We start from the raw sequence: 17,200 nt of genomic DNA, 5'->3' as shown, positions 1-17,200 counted from the left end.
ACAGGTAGATGAAACATTTGCCATCTAGAACGCGGGAGATAACGGCATGAAGGGCTGGCTTACATGCCTCCCTGAGTGTGCGCTCACACTCAACATGAGGAGGGCTAAGGGGGAGTCCCCTTGGATAGATTCCTCCAATTTCCTGGGGGATCTGGGAAAGGGGGTGGGGGAGAATGCTGGTGACACTATACAGCTCTTCTCCATATCACCCCTACTTGCTTTTATCCTGTCTGCTCCAGTGGTCCCAGGGCCAAGGATACAACGGTGGGTGCTGGAAATGGGGATTACCCCTAAGCAAGAAACTGTAACTATACCTTTAAACTTTTATGCCAGAATTCCTAAGGGCCTGATAGGTAACAGTGAATGCTGCTATGTTGCCTAGTGGTGGGAACAGCCCACTAGTTCTGTACCTGTGTCACCCTCCCCTTTACGAATAATGGGAGTGATTTGCTTTGTCTGGGGGATGGCAAATTATGCTCGGAGACAGAGATTGTCTTTGTCAACAGTTTAACACAGTTTCACTGCAGGAATCAATTTCACAAGGCAATAGCGTACAGGATAATGTCTCTCAATAAGCCAATAAACTTACATACTCCAAACAGATGATAGATTGATTACACTATTTTTTCCAGGGCAGGGGGAGATGAAAGGAATAAAGTCCAAATTTAGTTTCAAGGTTTATTTTTATACAGGTTGGTACTCCGGAGAGACACTTGACCAACCAAGAGCTGATTTGCAGCTGCCAGCGCAAAAAACGAAAGTCCCTACTGCTAAAGCATGTTGCTAGGGAACAAAGGCACCGGTGTCGGGGGCAGGTTGGGCTGCTCTGAGGGTTATCACTCCAGAGGCGGAGGGTTATCACTCCAGGGACCGTGGCTCTGCTTGCGACACTGTCTACGAGGAGTGCCTCATCAATGCAGGAAGAGGTGTCCCCTCTCTTCCTGAGACTGCTGCTGCGGGTTTAATACCACTGCCCACCAAGAGCAGCCTGGCCACGGCAGGTGCAAGTGTCTCAGAATTGTCACAGAGCTGGATCAGGAAAGGGTAGCTTTTTCCCAGACCAAACTCTGGATATTCCTCACAAACTCTCAGTATTTACAGTCTAGACGTCCTCTTGCCATAGTTGCTTCTCCACGTGTTCTTACTGATAAGCCCCCAGCGGGGCCCCTCAGCAGCTGAGCTGAGTCGTTATCAAAGACAATAGATGAGAGATTGACATCCTGACACAACGTACTTCATTCTTACATCAAAACAACTTTACTTCTTTTTAAATTAATTAATTCATTAATTTTTGGCTGCTTTGGGTCTTCGTTGCTGTGCGCGGGCTTTCTCTAGTTGTGGCGAGCGGGGGCTACTCTTCGTTGTGGAGCACAGGCTTCTCATTGCGGTGGTTTCTCTTGTTGTGGAGCACGAGCTCTAGGCTCGTGGGCTCAGTTGTTGTGGCTCCCGGGTTCTAGAGCGCAGGCTCAGTAGTTGTGGTGCGTGGGCTTAGTTGCTCCATGTCATGTGGGATCTTCCTGGACCAGGGCTTGAACCCGTGTCCCCTGCCTTGGCAGGCGTATTATCCACTGCGCCACCAGGGAAGCCCTGGCCTGACTTTCTGACTCCATCTGGAACCACTTTCCTCTCCAGCCACCAGATTTTAGCCTAGACTTACAGGTGCCTAATTCCTCTCATGTCCCAAGGGCCAAGGGCCTTTGCACTAGCTGTTCCCTCTGTCTGCAACATCCTTCCTCTTGCTCTTCAGCTCAGACGTCACCTCCTCAAGAAGGACTTCCATGATCACTCAATCTCAAGTAGCTATAGGGTGACTGTCACTTTCCCTATTTCAGTTTACAGTATGATACTTATTGTTCCTTATTTATTTATTTTCATTATCTGCCTCATCTCATGAGAGAAGAACTCTTTTTTTTCAGTTCAGAAGGAAAGGTTTATTCTTTGATCGAAGAGTGGAGAGGTGTGAGCTCCTGCTCTAGAGGACACACTATCCCCCGGAACTTTGTCATTTTAGCTCTGTATCTTCGATACCTAGAACAGTGCTTAGCACACAGTAGGTGCTCAGTGGGTAAATATTTGAGATTTAATGAATGAATGAATACCTCCATGCCCAAGCTCTTTCTACCATGACAGTTGCCTTCCCAGCTGTTGGCAACCACAGGCTCCTTGAATCAGGTTTCTCCACAGACCACTTAGAGTCGGTCTGTTCAGAACAGTAGCCGCTAGCCACACATAGCTATTTAAATACGAAATTAAACTGAAGTAAAATTTCCGTTCCTCCACAGTAATCACATTTCAAGTGTTTGTCAGCCATGTGTGTCCAGAGGCTACCGTATTGGACAACGCAGATAATACTTTTTATCATAACAGAAAGTTCTATTGGACAATGCTGATAGACCTCTATGAATAGGACTAACCCCAAAGGGAAGGTTTCGGCCTCAAGCAGGATTGCCTTTTGGGGTCTTGTTGCTCTGAAACGGCTTCTGTATAAACCATCCTATTTGACTAATAAGCCATTTTATCGAACAGGTGTTTTGAGGGTCACTTCATGATGTGAGGACCTCAGAGGTATGCTACTTGGAACGAGTAACTCTTTTCATGGTAAGTACATAAAAGTGAACAGTTGCCTGGAAGAAGATCTCTTAACATAGAACCATATGACTTTGTGCTAAGAAGTGTGATGGGGGATGACTTAAGAATGGGTTGGGGTGGGTGAGTGGGCGGCAGTCCTAGATATTAAACTAAATTAACTCTAAAGTATAATTCCTTTAGGATGGATTGTTACATCAGAAATGCCTTCAGGATGGACCTGGAGACTGTCACACAGGGTGAAGTAGGTCAGAAAGAGAAAAACAAATATCGTATATTAATGCATATATGTGGAATCTAGAAAAATGGTACAGATGAGCCTATCTGCAAAGCAGAAATAGAGATACAGACGTAGAGAACAAACATGTGGACACCAAGGGGGGAAAGGGAGGGGTGGGATGAATTGGGAGATTGGGATTGACGTATATACACTACTATGTATAAAACAGATAACTAATGAGAACCTGCAGTATAGCGCAGGGAACTCTACTCAGTGCTCTGTGGTGACCTAAATGGGAAGGAAATCCAAAAAAGAGGGGATATATGTATACATATAGCTAATTCACTTCGCTGTACAGCAGAAACTAATACAACATTGTAAAGCAACTATACCCCAATATAAATAAATAAATAAAATAAATAAATAAATGAATAAAACCAGAAAAAAAAAAAGAAATGCCTTCAGCTACGAGACCAATAATGTAGACCAAGCTCACGTATTAAAATATGAAATAAAATTTAGCAAACAGAATCCCAGAGCTACATTAAAAGAAGAATACTTCAAGATCAAGTGTGGTTTATTCCAGAAAGTAAAGATAGTTTAGTATTAGGAAACTGATTTATGTAATTCATCAGATTAATAGAATTAAGGGGAAAAGTAGTGTAATTGTCTTTGTAGATGCCCAAAAGACATTTGTTTTCTTCTCATAAAAACTCAATATCCATTGTTAATTTAAAAACTCAGTGAAATGGTAAGAGATGGATATTTCCTTAGCATAATAAAATAAATATATCAGGGCTTCCCTGGTGGCGCAGTGGTTGGGAGTCTGCCTGCCAATGCAGGGGACACGGGTTCGAGCCCTGGTCTGGGAAGATCCCACATGCCGCGGAGCAACTAGGCCCGTGAGCCACAACTACTGAGCCTGCGCGTCTGAAGCCTGTGCTCCACAACAAGAGAGGCCGCGATAGTGAGAGGCCCGCGCACCGCGATGAAGAGTGGCCCCCGCTTGCCGCAACTAGAGAAAGCCCTCGCACAGAAATGAAGACCCAACACAGCTGTAAATAAATAAATAAATAAATTAATTAATTAATTTAAAAATAAATAAATAAATAAATCTATTTCAACTCCTGCTTAATAGGGACATACTGAAAATATTTCCATTAAAATCAGGATCAAGACAGTGATGTCCATTAATGCCATTACTACTCAACATTCTTCTGGAGGTAGTAGGCGATGCATTTAGACAAGATTAAAATATATTAGAAGCATAAAATTAGACAGCAGAGGTTAATTTCACATTTTTTATAGTTGATAATCTAAGAGAATCAACTGAAAACCTATTTTAGTTGATAAGAGAATTCAGTAGGTGGCTGGGTGAAAAGACAGAAATAAATTCCATTTCTAAGGCACTTACAAAGATGAAACATCTAGGAATGAATTTAAGAGATACTCAAGATCTATATTTTAAAAACATTAAACACTGAAATACTACTGAGAGACATAAAAGGAATCAACAAATAGAAAGGCATATCATGTTCTCGAAAGACTAGCACCAGAAAGACATGAGGGAGTTTTTTTTTTCTTTTCTTTTCTACTAGATAAACTGATGTTTATGTGGAAAAACAAATAAGAAAATATGGCTGGGAGAATTTTGAAAAAGGAGGTTAAAAGGAGCCCCATAGATATTAAGATATAAAGCTAAAATATATAATTGGAAGACTGTAGTGCTAGCAAATTAAAAAGCCAGATCTAAGAAAGAGAATTGAAAATCCAGAATTAAATTCAAATTCACACACAAATTTAGTTTATGATAATGGTAGTGTTTTAAATTAGTGAAGAAAAAATCATTGTTCGGGCTTCCCTGGTGGCGCAGTGATTGGGAATCCGCCTGCCAATGCAGGGGACACGGGTTCGAGCCCTGGTCTGGGAAGATCCCACATGCCGCGGAGCAACTAAGCCCGTGAGCCACAGTTACTGAGCCTGCGCGTCTGGAGCCTGTGCTCCACAGCAAGAGAGGCCGCGACAGTGAGAGGCCCGCGCACCGCGATGAAGAGTGGCCCCCACTTGCCACAACTAACGAAAGCCCTCACACAGAAACGAAGACCCAACACAGCCATAAATAAATAAATAAATTAATTAATTAATTTAAAAAAAATCATTGTTCAATAGATGATTTGGGGGATAACAAGATAATATTTCATAATTATCCAGAAGAAAAATGGTAAGAGAAATGAACAGTTAGTGGAAAATAAATTACAAATGACTCTTTAACATATGAAAGTTAAAGAGTCACAATGAAATGAAAAACTTTACTCACAATAAAAAAATGCAAATAAAAATGACATTGAGATACTATTTTTCACCTTTCAGATTGGCAAAGATTAAAATGTTTGCTAGCACACCAAGGTTGGTATTTGTGTATGAAAATGGCACTTATAAACTGCTGATGTTCAATCTCTATGGAGGGCAGTTTGGCAATATTTATCAAAATAAAGTATATATATCTTTTGACCCCCAATTTTATTTCTAGCAAATTTTTAACAGCAATACTTCCACATGTGCAAAACAACATAGGTTATTGTAGAATTGTTTTTAATAGTCAAGATTGGAAATTAATTAAAAATCATCCAAGGGATCTAGTTAAATGGTGCAGATATTGGGATCCCATACAATGAGATACTATGAAGATATAAAAATTAAGGAGGACGTTTTGATACTGGTACGGAATTATGGCCAAGTTATTTTGATAAATGAAAAAGGCAAAAGGAAAAATATGCAAAGAATTTGCTACCATTTGTGGAAAAAAAGGAGGAAGTTATATATGTGTATATATTTGCTTGAATATGCATAAATCAATAACAATAACAATAACATTGGTTGCTTCCAGGGAGGGGACACCTTGCTGGTTGAGGGGCAGTAGTGAAAGAGAAACATTTCACTGTTTACTCTTTGATACTTTTTGAATTTTGAGCCATGTGAATAAATTACCTACCCCAAAAGAGGAAATAAAGTTAAAACTAAAAAAGAAAAGGAAAACTTGACTTATTGTGATTTACACATATGGAGGTTTGCTTTTTCTCTCACAAACGGAAGCCCAGAAGTAGGTGTTCACTGACTGTTGGTTCAGCTGCTCAATGATGCCTCACAAGCCAAGCTCTTTCTTTTCTTCCAGGACTTCCATCCTCAGAGAATTGGCTTTTTATCTCCATGGCTTTTCTTCATGATAGCAAGATGGCTGCCACAGTGCAGGCATCATGTCCTCACACAAACATCCCCCAGACAAGAAAGAAGAGACAAGGAAAGCCAAAAACTTTCTCCTGATGATACTTTTTGTCCTGAGAAGGAAGACTTCCCTGTCCATGTCATTGGCCAGAATGGATCCCATGCTTATCCCAAACCAATTCCTAGCAAAGGGTAATGGGTTTACTGGCCCTTGAAATTGGGGAAAAGGCCTCCCCTCCTGATATCAAGGAATCTTTGTCCTAGTACAGAAATAGTGTTCTGTTCCTAGGAAAGGGGCAGAAGTCTGTTGGGTGGGTAGTAGACAGAGTCCACTCAGCTGTCAATGTGAACCACTCCATCTTTTGAAAAGAGAAATTCTTAATTACCCCAAGACCACATACCGCCATATCTCCCATTGCACTGCCCTATACTCGATTTCGTCCATCTCCCTTGTGGACTGCGGCCTTAGCCTCGCACTGGCCTCCTGCACCCATGTTGACATTGGCTGGACTCAGTGTTGGCTTTCGGGCCACCCTGCGTCGCATGCATGACCGTGGCCTGCTCGGTGACCAGGACGTGCACGGCCCAGTGTCCGGCCCTCTGAGGCGCCCACCTGACTCGCCCCCAGCCGGCCCGCCCACCTCTTGGGCCGAGGCCGTGGTCAGGCCTAGCCGGGCACCAACCGAACCGTGTCTGACTTCGACGCCTTCTACCAGGCATGACAGCGACAGAGAACAGATGGGGCCAAGAAGGGCTTCTCCTGGGACAAGACCCGAGATACGCTTTCGTCTTTGTTCTGCTCACAATCTTCATCATCATGGACTTTTTTTCTTAATCGCAGAGCAGAGGGAAGGCGAGCAGCCCCCAGCCAGCATCTCCTACCCCCAAGAAAATGGCCTTGCCTGTCATCTTGAACCCGTTGTCTTCCATTGGCTACCTCTGCTGGGGTCCGAAGGAACTGCTCTCCCCTTCCTGTTCCCCAGCTGGCCAGCTTAGCCATTGACCCCTCTGGTCCAGGAAAGGAGGCTTTTCCATGCCTGAGAAAGAGGCCCCCCGTGAAGCATCCCCAAAGCCCGAGAGTGAGGGGTTTCCTGGAGGCTCTGGGGTGCCTGCTTCCAGATGTGGTCACTTTCTGGAACACTTGCTCTGGCTTCCTTGTAAAGCCCTGAGCAAGACTCGTCTGCTCCTGCCCCACGTGTGTAGCGTGGGGTCCTCTAACCCTGAAACGTGCAACGTGACCAGTTGTGGCTGCCAAAAGAAAAATTCTGGAGTGGTATGAAACTCTTCTTTCTGTGAGTTCCGCAAGCCGCGGATGAGACCTATTGTAGGGTAAGGATGTGATCTGTGGGGACCTGGCCATTCTTCGGTGGTCAGCCCCAGACCCCACTCCCCCTTCTGTTGGTGGCGTGTGGGAGTGGGAAAGAAAGCAAGGTCATGAGCATAAGGAATAAGGCTTCCTGTGCCCACGCTTATCTAGTGTATGACCTTGGAGAAGTTCCTCTGTGGGCATGATGGCAGAGGAACAAGTCGTTTGCTCTCTTGAGGTCTGCCACACTTATTATCCATGTTCTAACGGGCTCAGTGATTAAAATATGATGCCAGTAGAGTCAGGTTTATCCTTGGGACAGTGTGCCTGGCACCTGGTCATCCCTTGACCAGCCGGACCCATCACTAACTGTGCAGCCCATCCCTTCCCAGAAATAGAACAACAAACCGGGAGTTTGAGTTGCCTGAATGTGGGCAGACCCTGCAAGCCAAGTCCTTGAAACATGGTGACTTGAGACTGTGGGAACTGGGGGAGTTTGAGTAGACAGGACTGCTGAAGGACACATGGTGGAAACTCACTTCCTTATTCAGAGCTAGTTGAGGATTTTTTTTTTTAACCTCTATGCCTAATTGGTGCTTATCAGTGGGTCATCACTTGGCTAGAGGTGTGATAATCAGCTCTCTTAACCCTGAATCACTGCACGTGGGGCGTGAACTAGCTGTGAGATGGTAGGGACTCTAGTGTGTATGCACTGTTGAGTGTAAAGCTGGGGTGGGATGGGGGGATAGAAAACCTCTGCAGGACATCTACTATAAGGGTGAGGGCCTAAGTCTAGGTTCTAAACAAAGCCAGAGGTGCTTTGCTACTATTAATACCAATTTCTGCACTCAGTCTTTTGTGTGAAATCCTTGTATAATTGGGGATAAACCCATAGCTAGTTCAACTTGGTCTCTTGGGAACCATTCTGTTTTCTCTAGCCTTGGAGGTTGGGGGCAAGCTCTTAGTCATGGCTTTACAGTGACCATATGATTCAGTAGTAAAGATTTAAGCCCACTCTGGTTCAGACATGCTGGGCTCAGCGAGCCTTAGTTTGGGTGGAAGGGCATATGTACTTTAAAAAGGAACATTTAATGCTATTGTGTTTCGTATTTGGAAAACAAGAGGGAAAGTCTGTTCTTTTCAAAACACAAACTACAGGAAGTGAAGCTTAGTAAAACGTACAGAGAGTAGTGATTCTCAACCAAGGAGTTGCGGCATAACAGAGTGTCCCTGGGGCAAGATTCTATCAAAGTTTCCATCAAATGGGGTTGGGGTTCTTTGGGGGTTTATTTGTAAAAGCACTAGTGGTCTGTGATATCTGGACGTTTCTCATGGGCTCTTTGACACAGACCTCTCAAGTTTGTTTTCTCTCAGTGAAGGTCACAGCCAAGAACATTCCTTGGGCCCCAGGACATGGAGGTAGATAGAAAATCCCAGACGGTTTGGGGTGGGGGATGGGGTCCAGACTCTGTGAAACTTCTAGAACATTCCATGCAATTCCAAACAGGGTAGACAATAAAGTTTATAAACCATCCAAAAAAAAAGAAAAGACTAGCTGGATTCAGACTTAATTACCCCATTATTAACTACCATTTTATCCGGTAGTTTCATTAGCATCATTTCCTTAAAAAAATTTCCCTCCTTTTATTTTGTTGAAAAAGAAAAGTATAAATTTTTTTTTTTTTTTTTTAATCTAAACACCTTGGAACAATGATTAAGGAATCACGTTGTCTAGTGCTAGGATATGGCAAGAGCAGGAGGATTTAACTCTCTAAAAATACAGCTCACATTATTTACTTCTCAAAAAAGGAAGTTGGATTTAGTACTTTCAAGGTCAACCTTAAATAACCCATCCGTATCCAACCTTGAATAACCCTCCCCACCTTGAAGGGTCCCAGCAACAGAGTCATAACATCAGACCCAGCTGGTGGCCTTTTATGGAAGGAGCAGTCAGCTGGCAGCAGCTCCCCTCACAATCCTTCAACCTAAGACCGAGCAGCATGGTAGATAAATTCTGGGGGCCCAAACATTTACAAACAATAAGAGAGCTTGAAAGATTTAAAGTTCTTTTTGGGGAAAAAAGAAAATACAGGCATATTCGGAGATGTTGCAAGTTCCGGCCCAGACCACTACAATAAAGCGAATCACACGAATTTTTGAGTTTCCCACTGCATCTAAAAATTATACATATATGTAGTCTATTAAGTGTGCAATAATAGCATTATGTCTAAAAACCAATGTACATGGCTTCATTTAAAAATACTTTATTGCTGAAAAATGCTAACCATCATCAATAATGCAGGGTTGCCACAATTCGTAAAAAAACAAACAGAAAACCCCACACAATACAGCGAGGTACGCCTGCAAGATAAGAAGAAATAAAGTAAAAGTCACGAGTGCTCCTTCTGGGTTGAAGGAGGCCGGCCTCTTCACCAACAGAGTGTGAACTTGGCCTCTAAATTTATGTCAGTTTATGTCTAAAGTGTGTATCTTTCCCTTCATCCAACCTTGCCAAATACTTTTGCACTTTGCCTTGAGCCTGGGGGTTTGAGAGTTGGCTGAGACTTGATGCCGGTGGGACATGCAGGAGGTCTGATGACTTCAGAAAACCAGCCCATTTTACCCGTTCAGAGAAACTCTCTTTTTACCCAACAGGCCTCTAGAGCCAGCCTAATGGGGGGTGGAGGCGCATCACAGCCATGTGCAGCTGAACTGGGCAAGTGACTTACCCTCTCTGGGCCTCAGTTTCCTCATTTGTTAAATGGGAAGAGTCATCGTACCTACCTCCTGGGGGGGTTGTGCAGGTTGCATAAGGTCACGTTGCACAGCATTGAGAACGCTGCCTGCCACGTTGTCAGCGATTGCTGGCCAATACTGTCATCACCTGAATTCCATATCCTGGCCTCTCACACAAATACCTTGTGGGATTATATTTTACAGTTTTGACCTGTGCCTTTGACATGGCCCCAGTGGAATAGTGTTCCTCTGTAAATCCCAAGGGACTTCCCTAGCGGTCCAGGGGTTAAGACTCTGCACTTTCCTTTTTTTTTTTTATTTTTATAAATTTATTTATTTATTTATTTTTGGCTGTGTTGGGTCTTCATTGCTGCGCACGGGCTTTCTTTCAGTTGCGGCAAGCGTGGGCTACTCTTCGTTGCGGTGCGCGGGCTTCTCATTGTCATGGCTTCTCTTGTTGCGGAACATGGGCTCTAGGCGCACGGGCTTCAGTAGTCGTGGCACATGGGCTCAGTAGTTGTGGCTCGCAAGCTCTAGAGCTCAGGCTCAGTAGTTGTGGTACACGGGCTTTGTTGCTCCGCGGCATGTGGGATCTTCCCAGACCAGGGCTCAAACCCCTGTCCCCTGCATTGGCAGGCGGATTCTTAACCACTGCGCCACCAGGGAAGCCCAAGACTCCACACTTACAAATGCACAGGTTCGATCCCTGGTCAGGGAACTAGAATCCCACATGCCGTGTGGCACGGCCAAAAAAAAAAAAAAAAAAAAAAAAATCCCAAGGAAATCAATGATCTAGGTCTCAGTCTCCTCTTTATTTGCATGTGGTTACAACTCATAAATACACTCACCGTTTTCCTCCCCCTCCAAAACTCTCCCTTATACATAGAACCCCACCCAAGCCCCTGGTTATAAGGATTCCCTTTCCTGTCTAGAAGGGGAGGGTGGTCCTCCTTGTCACTCCATCTTCATGTAGGGTCTCCCTCAGTCCATGTGAAGTGTGGGCCCTCGAAGGGCCTCTGAAGCTTGGGGATAATGAGCACCACGAATCCGCCAGAGGTCCCGGCCGTGCCCTTGAGCGACCACGTGGCTGGTTCCCTTCTGTGCCATGCTTGGGGTACAGATGCCAGGGGGGCAGCAGTTAGCGTCACATGTCCTGTCCGTGCCTGAGGCCGAGCTGGTGCTGCCCCAGTGGGCAGGGGGTCTGCAGTGGAGTCCCGGGCCTGCTCAGGCGGTGGTGAGAGTCCTGCAGGGACACCATTCCCAGCCAGTGCTGGCCCTGCTCTCAGAGACGCGTCTGAGGCCCGGCCCCTCGGGGTCCAGCTCTCGGGGCCCTACCCAGGCCCTTGGTCAGTCCTGCGCGGGGAGGGCGGCCTCGAGGAGGAGGCGCTCTCAGGCCTCCCTTCTCCTGGCTTCTCCAGACAACATCAGGCGTGGGTGACGAATTGGGTCCTTGGTCCCGTTAGAGGGTGTGGCACCCCAGTGTCTCTGTCTCAGCCAGGTGCCAAGCTTTGCCATCCTCCTGGTAGGGTGTGGAGAGCCCGGGAGGGCTAGGGGCACCCTCTTCAGGGATGGGGTACGGAGGCTCTGGGGGAGCGGGGGGGTCTCCGGGGCCCCGTGCTCCCCCCAATACCGGCCCGTTGTAGATGTAGATGTTGCCGGTGACAGTCACTGACCCGCCGGTGACGTGAATGCCATTGGTGCCTGTGGGAAGGAAGGCGGAGTGAGAGGGGTGAGGGGCAAGTTTGAGGGGAAGGCCTGTGTACCCCCAGCATCAGACCCCAGCCTCCCCAGGGCCCCTATCCGCCATCTCCCCTTCCGCTCTGTCCCCCTCCATCGGCGTTCTTGAGCTCTGTGTTCATTCCCCGGTTTCTTGGTTCTCAGTCTCTTCCCTTCTCTGTCGTCGGGACACTCTGGCTGCTGGAGCCTCCTCTTGCACCTGGTTTAGTCTCCTCATTTCTGCCTGGCTCACACTCTCTCCCCCTGCCCACCCTCCCTCCCCACCCACTCTGCTCCCTGCGCCTGCCCCAGGCTCACCGTGGGCCACCTGGCCTTGCTCTGGGAGCTCAGCCTCCAGCTCCCTGGCCTGGCTCAGAGGACTCTGCTGTTGTAGCGCCTCTTCCTCCAAACCTGGGGTCGCCGGGACCCCGGCCGAGGCTGGGGTCAAGTCTCCAGAGGTGGGCAGAAGTGGCTCTACCAGGTCAGGGTACTGTGGGTTGACCCTCGGGGGCTCCCAGCTTCCTTCAGCAGTATTTGATTCCTCTCCCTGCAGGACAGAGGCCGAGAACCAAGCAATGACGTGGGCCTCAGACCCCATCTTTCTTTAATTCCTCCCCCCTCCCCACCCCATGCTTAGGCGGCTCAGCGCCCTCTTCTGCTCCTCATCAGGCTCCCTGCCTCAGGGCCTTTGCACTTGATGTTTCCTCTTCCTGGAGCTCCTGGAGCACTTTCCCCGATACATCCCGACAGCTGGCTCCCTGTTTTCTTCAGCTCTCTGCTCAAATATCAGCTGATCACAGAGGCCCTCTCTGTCCACTCTAAGATAATATACCCCCATCTATTGCCACTGTCACTGTCGCCCTACCGTGCTTTATTTAGCAATTATCACTACCTGAGGTACAGCTGTCTAAATTTATTCTGGCTCCACTGGTTTGTAACTCTGGGAGGACAGACAGTTTGCTTTGCTCACTGCTGTTTCCACTGTGCCTTGAACAGTGCCTGGCACACTGTGTGCTCGATAAAATTATTAGTTGAATGAATGAATGGTTGTTGAAGCTGCAGACTCTTTTCCCGCCTGCCCCCCCACCTGGTTCACCTGTCCCGCTGCCCCTCCTTGCTGCCTCCTCAGCCTTCCCCATTACCTCTGGATGCCTCTTGAGCAGGGATCCTGCAATAGAAAATGAAACGGCAGGCCTCAGTCCCCCAGGCTTTCCCCCTTCACACATGCCATGATATGGCACTGCCCACCCTGGGCTCCCCAGAAAGATCAGGTTATCATTACCCTTATCTCCAGCCTCAGAATGGGGGGCTGGATGGAGGTGACGTCTATGTGGGGGGCAGGTGTTGGGCGTCTTGAGGGTGTGAAGGTGCAGAAGGGTCATCCCTGGGGGAGCCGAATATTCCCTCCAGCCCCCCTCCCCCATCTAGGTAGGCACAGACCCAGGCCTGCATCCCTGCCTGCCCCCTGCTCCTTCCTACCCAGCTTTCTGCAGAGAGAGGGGTGGCTCTTCCAGGTGCAGGCGAGGACAGTGGTGAGGAGCAGAAAGGAGACCAGCGGCAACAAGACGGCCAGCACCAGCATCGTTCCTGCAGGACAGCAGACAGGACGGGGCGTGAGGACCCGAGCAGGCTGGGGGTTGGGCAGCTAAGGAAGAGCTCTCCAGTTCTCCGGCCACCCAGACAGAAAAGGGGGAGCAGCTTTCCCCTTCCAGTCCCACAACAGTTCCTAAAGGAGGAGTTGGAGAAACTTCCCTCGGGTTACAGAGAAGGGGCACTAAGCCTGACTACGGGGGGACCTCCTGACAGCCAGCAGAAACTCTGCCGCGGATGGAGATGTTCGGGGTGGGTGCGGGTGGCCACCGGCACGGGGGCAGCCTTGTGGGTGAGGACAGGCACTTGCAGGGGCTGAAAGTGGGAGTGGGAAGCAATAAGGGAGGGTGGGGAGTCTGTAAGCAGACTCAGGCCACAGGGTAAAGTCACGTTTCTGCGGACTTGACCATCTTACAGAGAGACCCACAGCTGCGGGAGCTGAGGTTGTCCTTCTGCAGCTGTGGAGGTGTTTACAGGGGTGACGGAGCCGGGATCCTGGCTTCTGAACTCTGCCTGTGGCTGCCTGGCACAGGAGGGCTGCCCGGTCTCCACCCGCGGCTCAGGGCAGGTCCCGGGAGGGAGGGAAGCGGAGGCGGGGTTTCTCAGGTGCCCACATATAGCCATGGTAACTGCTGCCTTCCTGTGGGCCTCATGCTGCCATCAACAGCATGGAGTCTACCATGCCCATCGCCTGTGTCACCTGTGCCTGAGGAAGATCGGGAGCACTTGGACATTTGCACACTGGGAGTTTGCCCTTTGTGATCCATCTAATTCCATGGCCTAAGGGAGTCCAGAATGGGAGGTGTGGGGAAAAATTAGACCCAGAGTCTTGGACACCTGGGTTCCTGCCCAGTTGTGTATTTTTCATATACAAAATGAGATTAGCTTACATACTCTCTAAAATTCCAGCTCTAAAATGCCAATCGTTTTTGATACACAGTTAAAAATTAATACGAGAATGTGGAAAATATTTATGATATAGTTGAATGAAAAATCAAGTTACAAACATTCAAATGACTGCACTTTTAGAAAAAAAATTATTTTTTTCTATTGCACAGAAAAATGTCTGGGAAGATATATTCAAAAGTGTTGAGTGGATATGCTAGGTGATGGTTCTGTGGGTGATGTTTAGTTTTGTTTATCTGAATTTTCTAATTTTCTGCAGTCTGCATGTATTATGGCATGGATTTTGGAGTAAGAGAGACTTAGAATAGGTCTTCATAACACCAGTTACCACGTGGATGATCTTGGGCAAGTCACCTAACCTCTCTGGGCCTCGGTTTCCTCATCTAGCCAGTGAGGATAGTAATAAGACTATTTCATAGGATCATTATGAGGGTTAAATGAGTTATTGAAAGTCAAGTGTTCACAGAGTGCCTGACGCACTAGCTCTCAATAAATGGAAGCTATGACTATAAATACTTGGTAATTTTTTAAAGTTAAGGAAATAAACTTTCCCCTGATTAATAACAACTACAGTCATTAGAAACATCCTTCAATCCTCTATTAGGCGAGGAAACCAATGACTCCACAGAAAAGACCAAGAAAGCATCAAGTGTAGAATCTTCTCTCGAATAACGGAGGGTGTAACCTACTACAGAGACTTCCAGTCTAGTGAATGGATTATGTGATGGTGGCATGTCCAAAACAATGATGGTGATGTCAGTTACAATTACATCTCCGTGTGGGCGTACTATTACATATAACTTATAAGTTGTGTGTAGGACATATAACTTAAAAAGTGTGTGTGTGTGTGTGTTTGTGTGTAATTAACCTGGCCCAGGGATACTCCAATTTCCCTTTGAGGAACGTTTCTTCTTGCCTCAATTCTGACTGGAAAGGATTCATCATTTTCCCATTTTTTTAGATGGCTAGAATTAAGGCATCCTCCCAGATGCTCCCTGCCCCTGCCCCTGGCCCCTCACCTGGCATCTCGGAGGGCTCTGGCGGATTTCTGCAGCTGGTGTCAGACCGGGAGGTGCCTGGCGCTGCCTCTACGAGGCCCTGGTCCTCACACCTGTAGAGGAAAGCACCCGGCTCAGGTGGGCTCCTGGCGGGAAGTGGGAGGCGGTCCGTGGAGGTGAGCAGTGGACGGGGCTGTCAGCAGCTGGGGCTGGGAGGGTGGGAGGAACACGGACCTGGCACCCTCACCTGGTGTGGGGCTGGCAGCGGGCGCTGGGGGAGGACGTGTTCTGGAAGTGCCCTGCCTTACAGGGGACACAGTTGCTGTTAGCCTTCCTGTCTTCATCTGGCAAGAGAAACGCATGGCCAGCCAGGGTGAGTGGGCAAAGGGGGCCCAGTTGTGGGCTTCCTTTACGCCCACTGGACGGCCCCCTCCCTGACCACCCACTGCAATCCATAGTTTGCAGCATCTTTCCTGATCTCCGAATTGCCCAAGCTTCCTCCCAGGGCTGGGAGGACCCACGAACCCTGCACCATCCCAGCTTCATTTCTCTGCAGGTCCCACCTGTGAGCCTTGCTCAGGCAGGGAGAAGAGGCCTGGGGCCTCACCATGGATACAACCCCATGCACCCTGCCCCCTTCAAGATCACCCGCCTCCTCCCCCTGCCCCTTTGCCCCCAGTGACCTCTGACCTTTGAGCTCGGCTTCAGTGCCAGGCGGGCAGTGGGAGAGTGACTCGCAGTGTACACACTCAGAGCCCCAAAAGACGCAGAACAGACCTGGCTGGCAGCGGCACTGGGTTTTGTGTTTGCTAGTGCAAGGCGTGATCTCCACGAAGCCCAGCACTGGTGAGGAGACGGAGGGCTCAGCAGAGGGGCTGCACTCCAGGAGACCCCAGCCCCCATCCCCGCCAGAACACCCCGCTCACTCTGGTCACAGGGGCGGCACAGCTGGCAGATGGAGAGATGGTTCCAGTGCTCGTTGTAGGAATTTTCGGGGCACGTGGCACAAGTGGTGTCCTGGTCGGGGCCACATTCAGCTGAGACGTGTGTGCCTAGGATGTGAGCGGGGCAGTAAGAGTGTCAGGGGACTCGGGTTCCACCATCCCCTCTGCTGCTTGTTGTGTGACCCTGGGCCTGCCCCGGTGCCTACGCGGGAGGGACGGCCGGTGTTTCTCACTCTCTGCTTCTGCCAGTTGGTGTTCCTGGAAGCTGGCGTCCACCTTCCGTCTGAGGCAGCGATGTGGGCTGGAGCCGCCTGTAACCCACCTCCCCGTCCCAGGCTTCCTCTGGCCCCCGTCTCTCACCTGGGGGGCAGCGGGAGCAGCAGACGTGATGCTTGGGCTCGTAGTACTCCTTTTCCTGGTCCCGGCAGGTTTGGTTCTCCGTGCGGTATGGGGGCACCTTCAAGGGGAGATGGAGTGGGGGGAGAATTATTCAAGAGTCAGCTGGGAAGGGCAGAGGGACTACAGAGAGGGCGGCCCAGACCCCTCTTCCCTAGCTAAGCCCACCCCCACCCGCTGGCCTGGGTCCCTCCCTCACCAGCTGGGGCTGGGATGCTGCCAGGAGACCCCAGAGGCCCAATATGAGCGGCCCCCAGGCCAGGCCGCAGGGGGAGGCGGTCCACGGCAGGCGCATGGCGGCCAGTCAGCCAGCCGAGCAGATGGGTGGAGGCCTGGGAGGAAGGTGGGAGGCCTGGACGTCCCGGGCAGTGGTGGCAGCAGCCTCCCCAGCCCAGAGGCTGGGACAGGACTCGGCCGACTTGCCCCCGGGGGCCAGAGCGGCCGGGCCTGGCCTGGCCTCCAGGGCTCCAGCCGGGCTCAGGAAGTGGGAGTGGAGCCGCCGGCGCGGGGCGGAGACAGGGAGCGCTGGGAGCCAAGGCAGCTGTCTGTCGCAATCGGGAAGAGGAACAGGCTTGGCTGC

At 49.0% G+C, this 17,200-nt stretch overlaps 1 protein-coding gene across 1 annotated transcript; it reads right to left on the bottom strand.

The window, feature by feature from the left end:
* Positions 1–10,873: 10,873 nt before the first annotated feature.
* On the bottom strand, positions 10,874–17,138 carry LTBR (lymphotoxin beta receptor). The gene is made up of 10 exons (XM_036867059.1): positions 16,820–17,138; positions 16,585–16,681; positions 16,207–16,332; positions 15,971–16,123; positions 15,528–15,624; positions 15,302–15,393; positions 13,266–13,373; positions 12,929–12,954; positions 12,105–12,333; positions 10,874–11,771 (listed from the first exon to the last, which is right to left on the bottom strand). Exons 1-10 carry the CDS (start codon positions 16,913–16,915, stop codon positions 11,530–11,532), a joined length of 1,266 nt encoding a protein of 421 aa, XP_036722954.1. The 5' UTR covers positions 16,916–17,138; the 3' UTR covers positions 10,874–11,529.
* Between the last annotated feature and the right edge of the window lie 62 nt (positions 17,139–17,200).

Source organism: Balaenoptera musculus, chromosome 10 (genome assembly GCF_009873245.2).
Source record: "Balaenoptera musculus isolate JJ_BM4_2016_0621 chromosome 10, mBalMus1.pri.v3, whole genome shotgun sequence".
NCBI lineage: Eukaryota > Metazoa > Chordata > Mammalia > Artiodactyla > Balaenopteridae > Balaenoptera > Balaenoptera musculus.
Note: the sequence above shows the minus strand (reverse complement) of the source record. Positions and strands in the feature narration are given on the sequence as shown.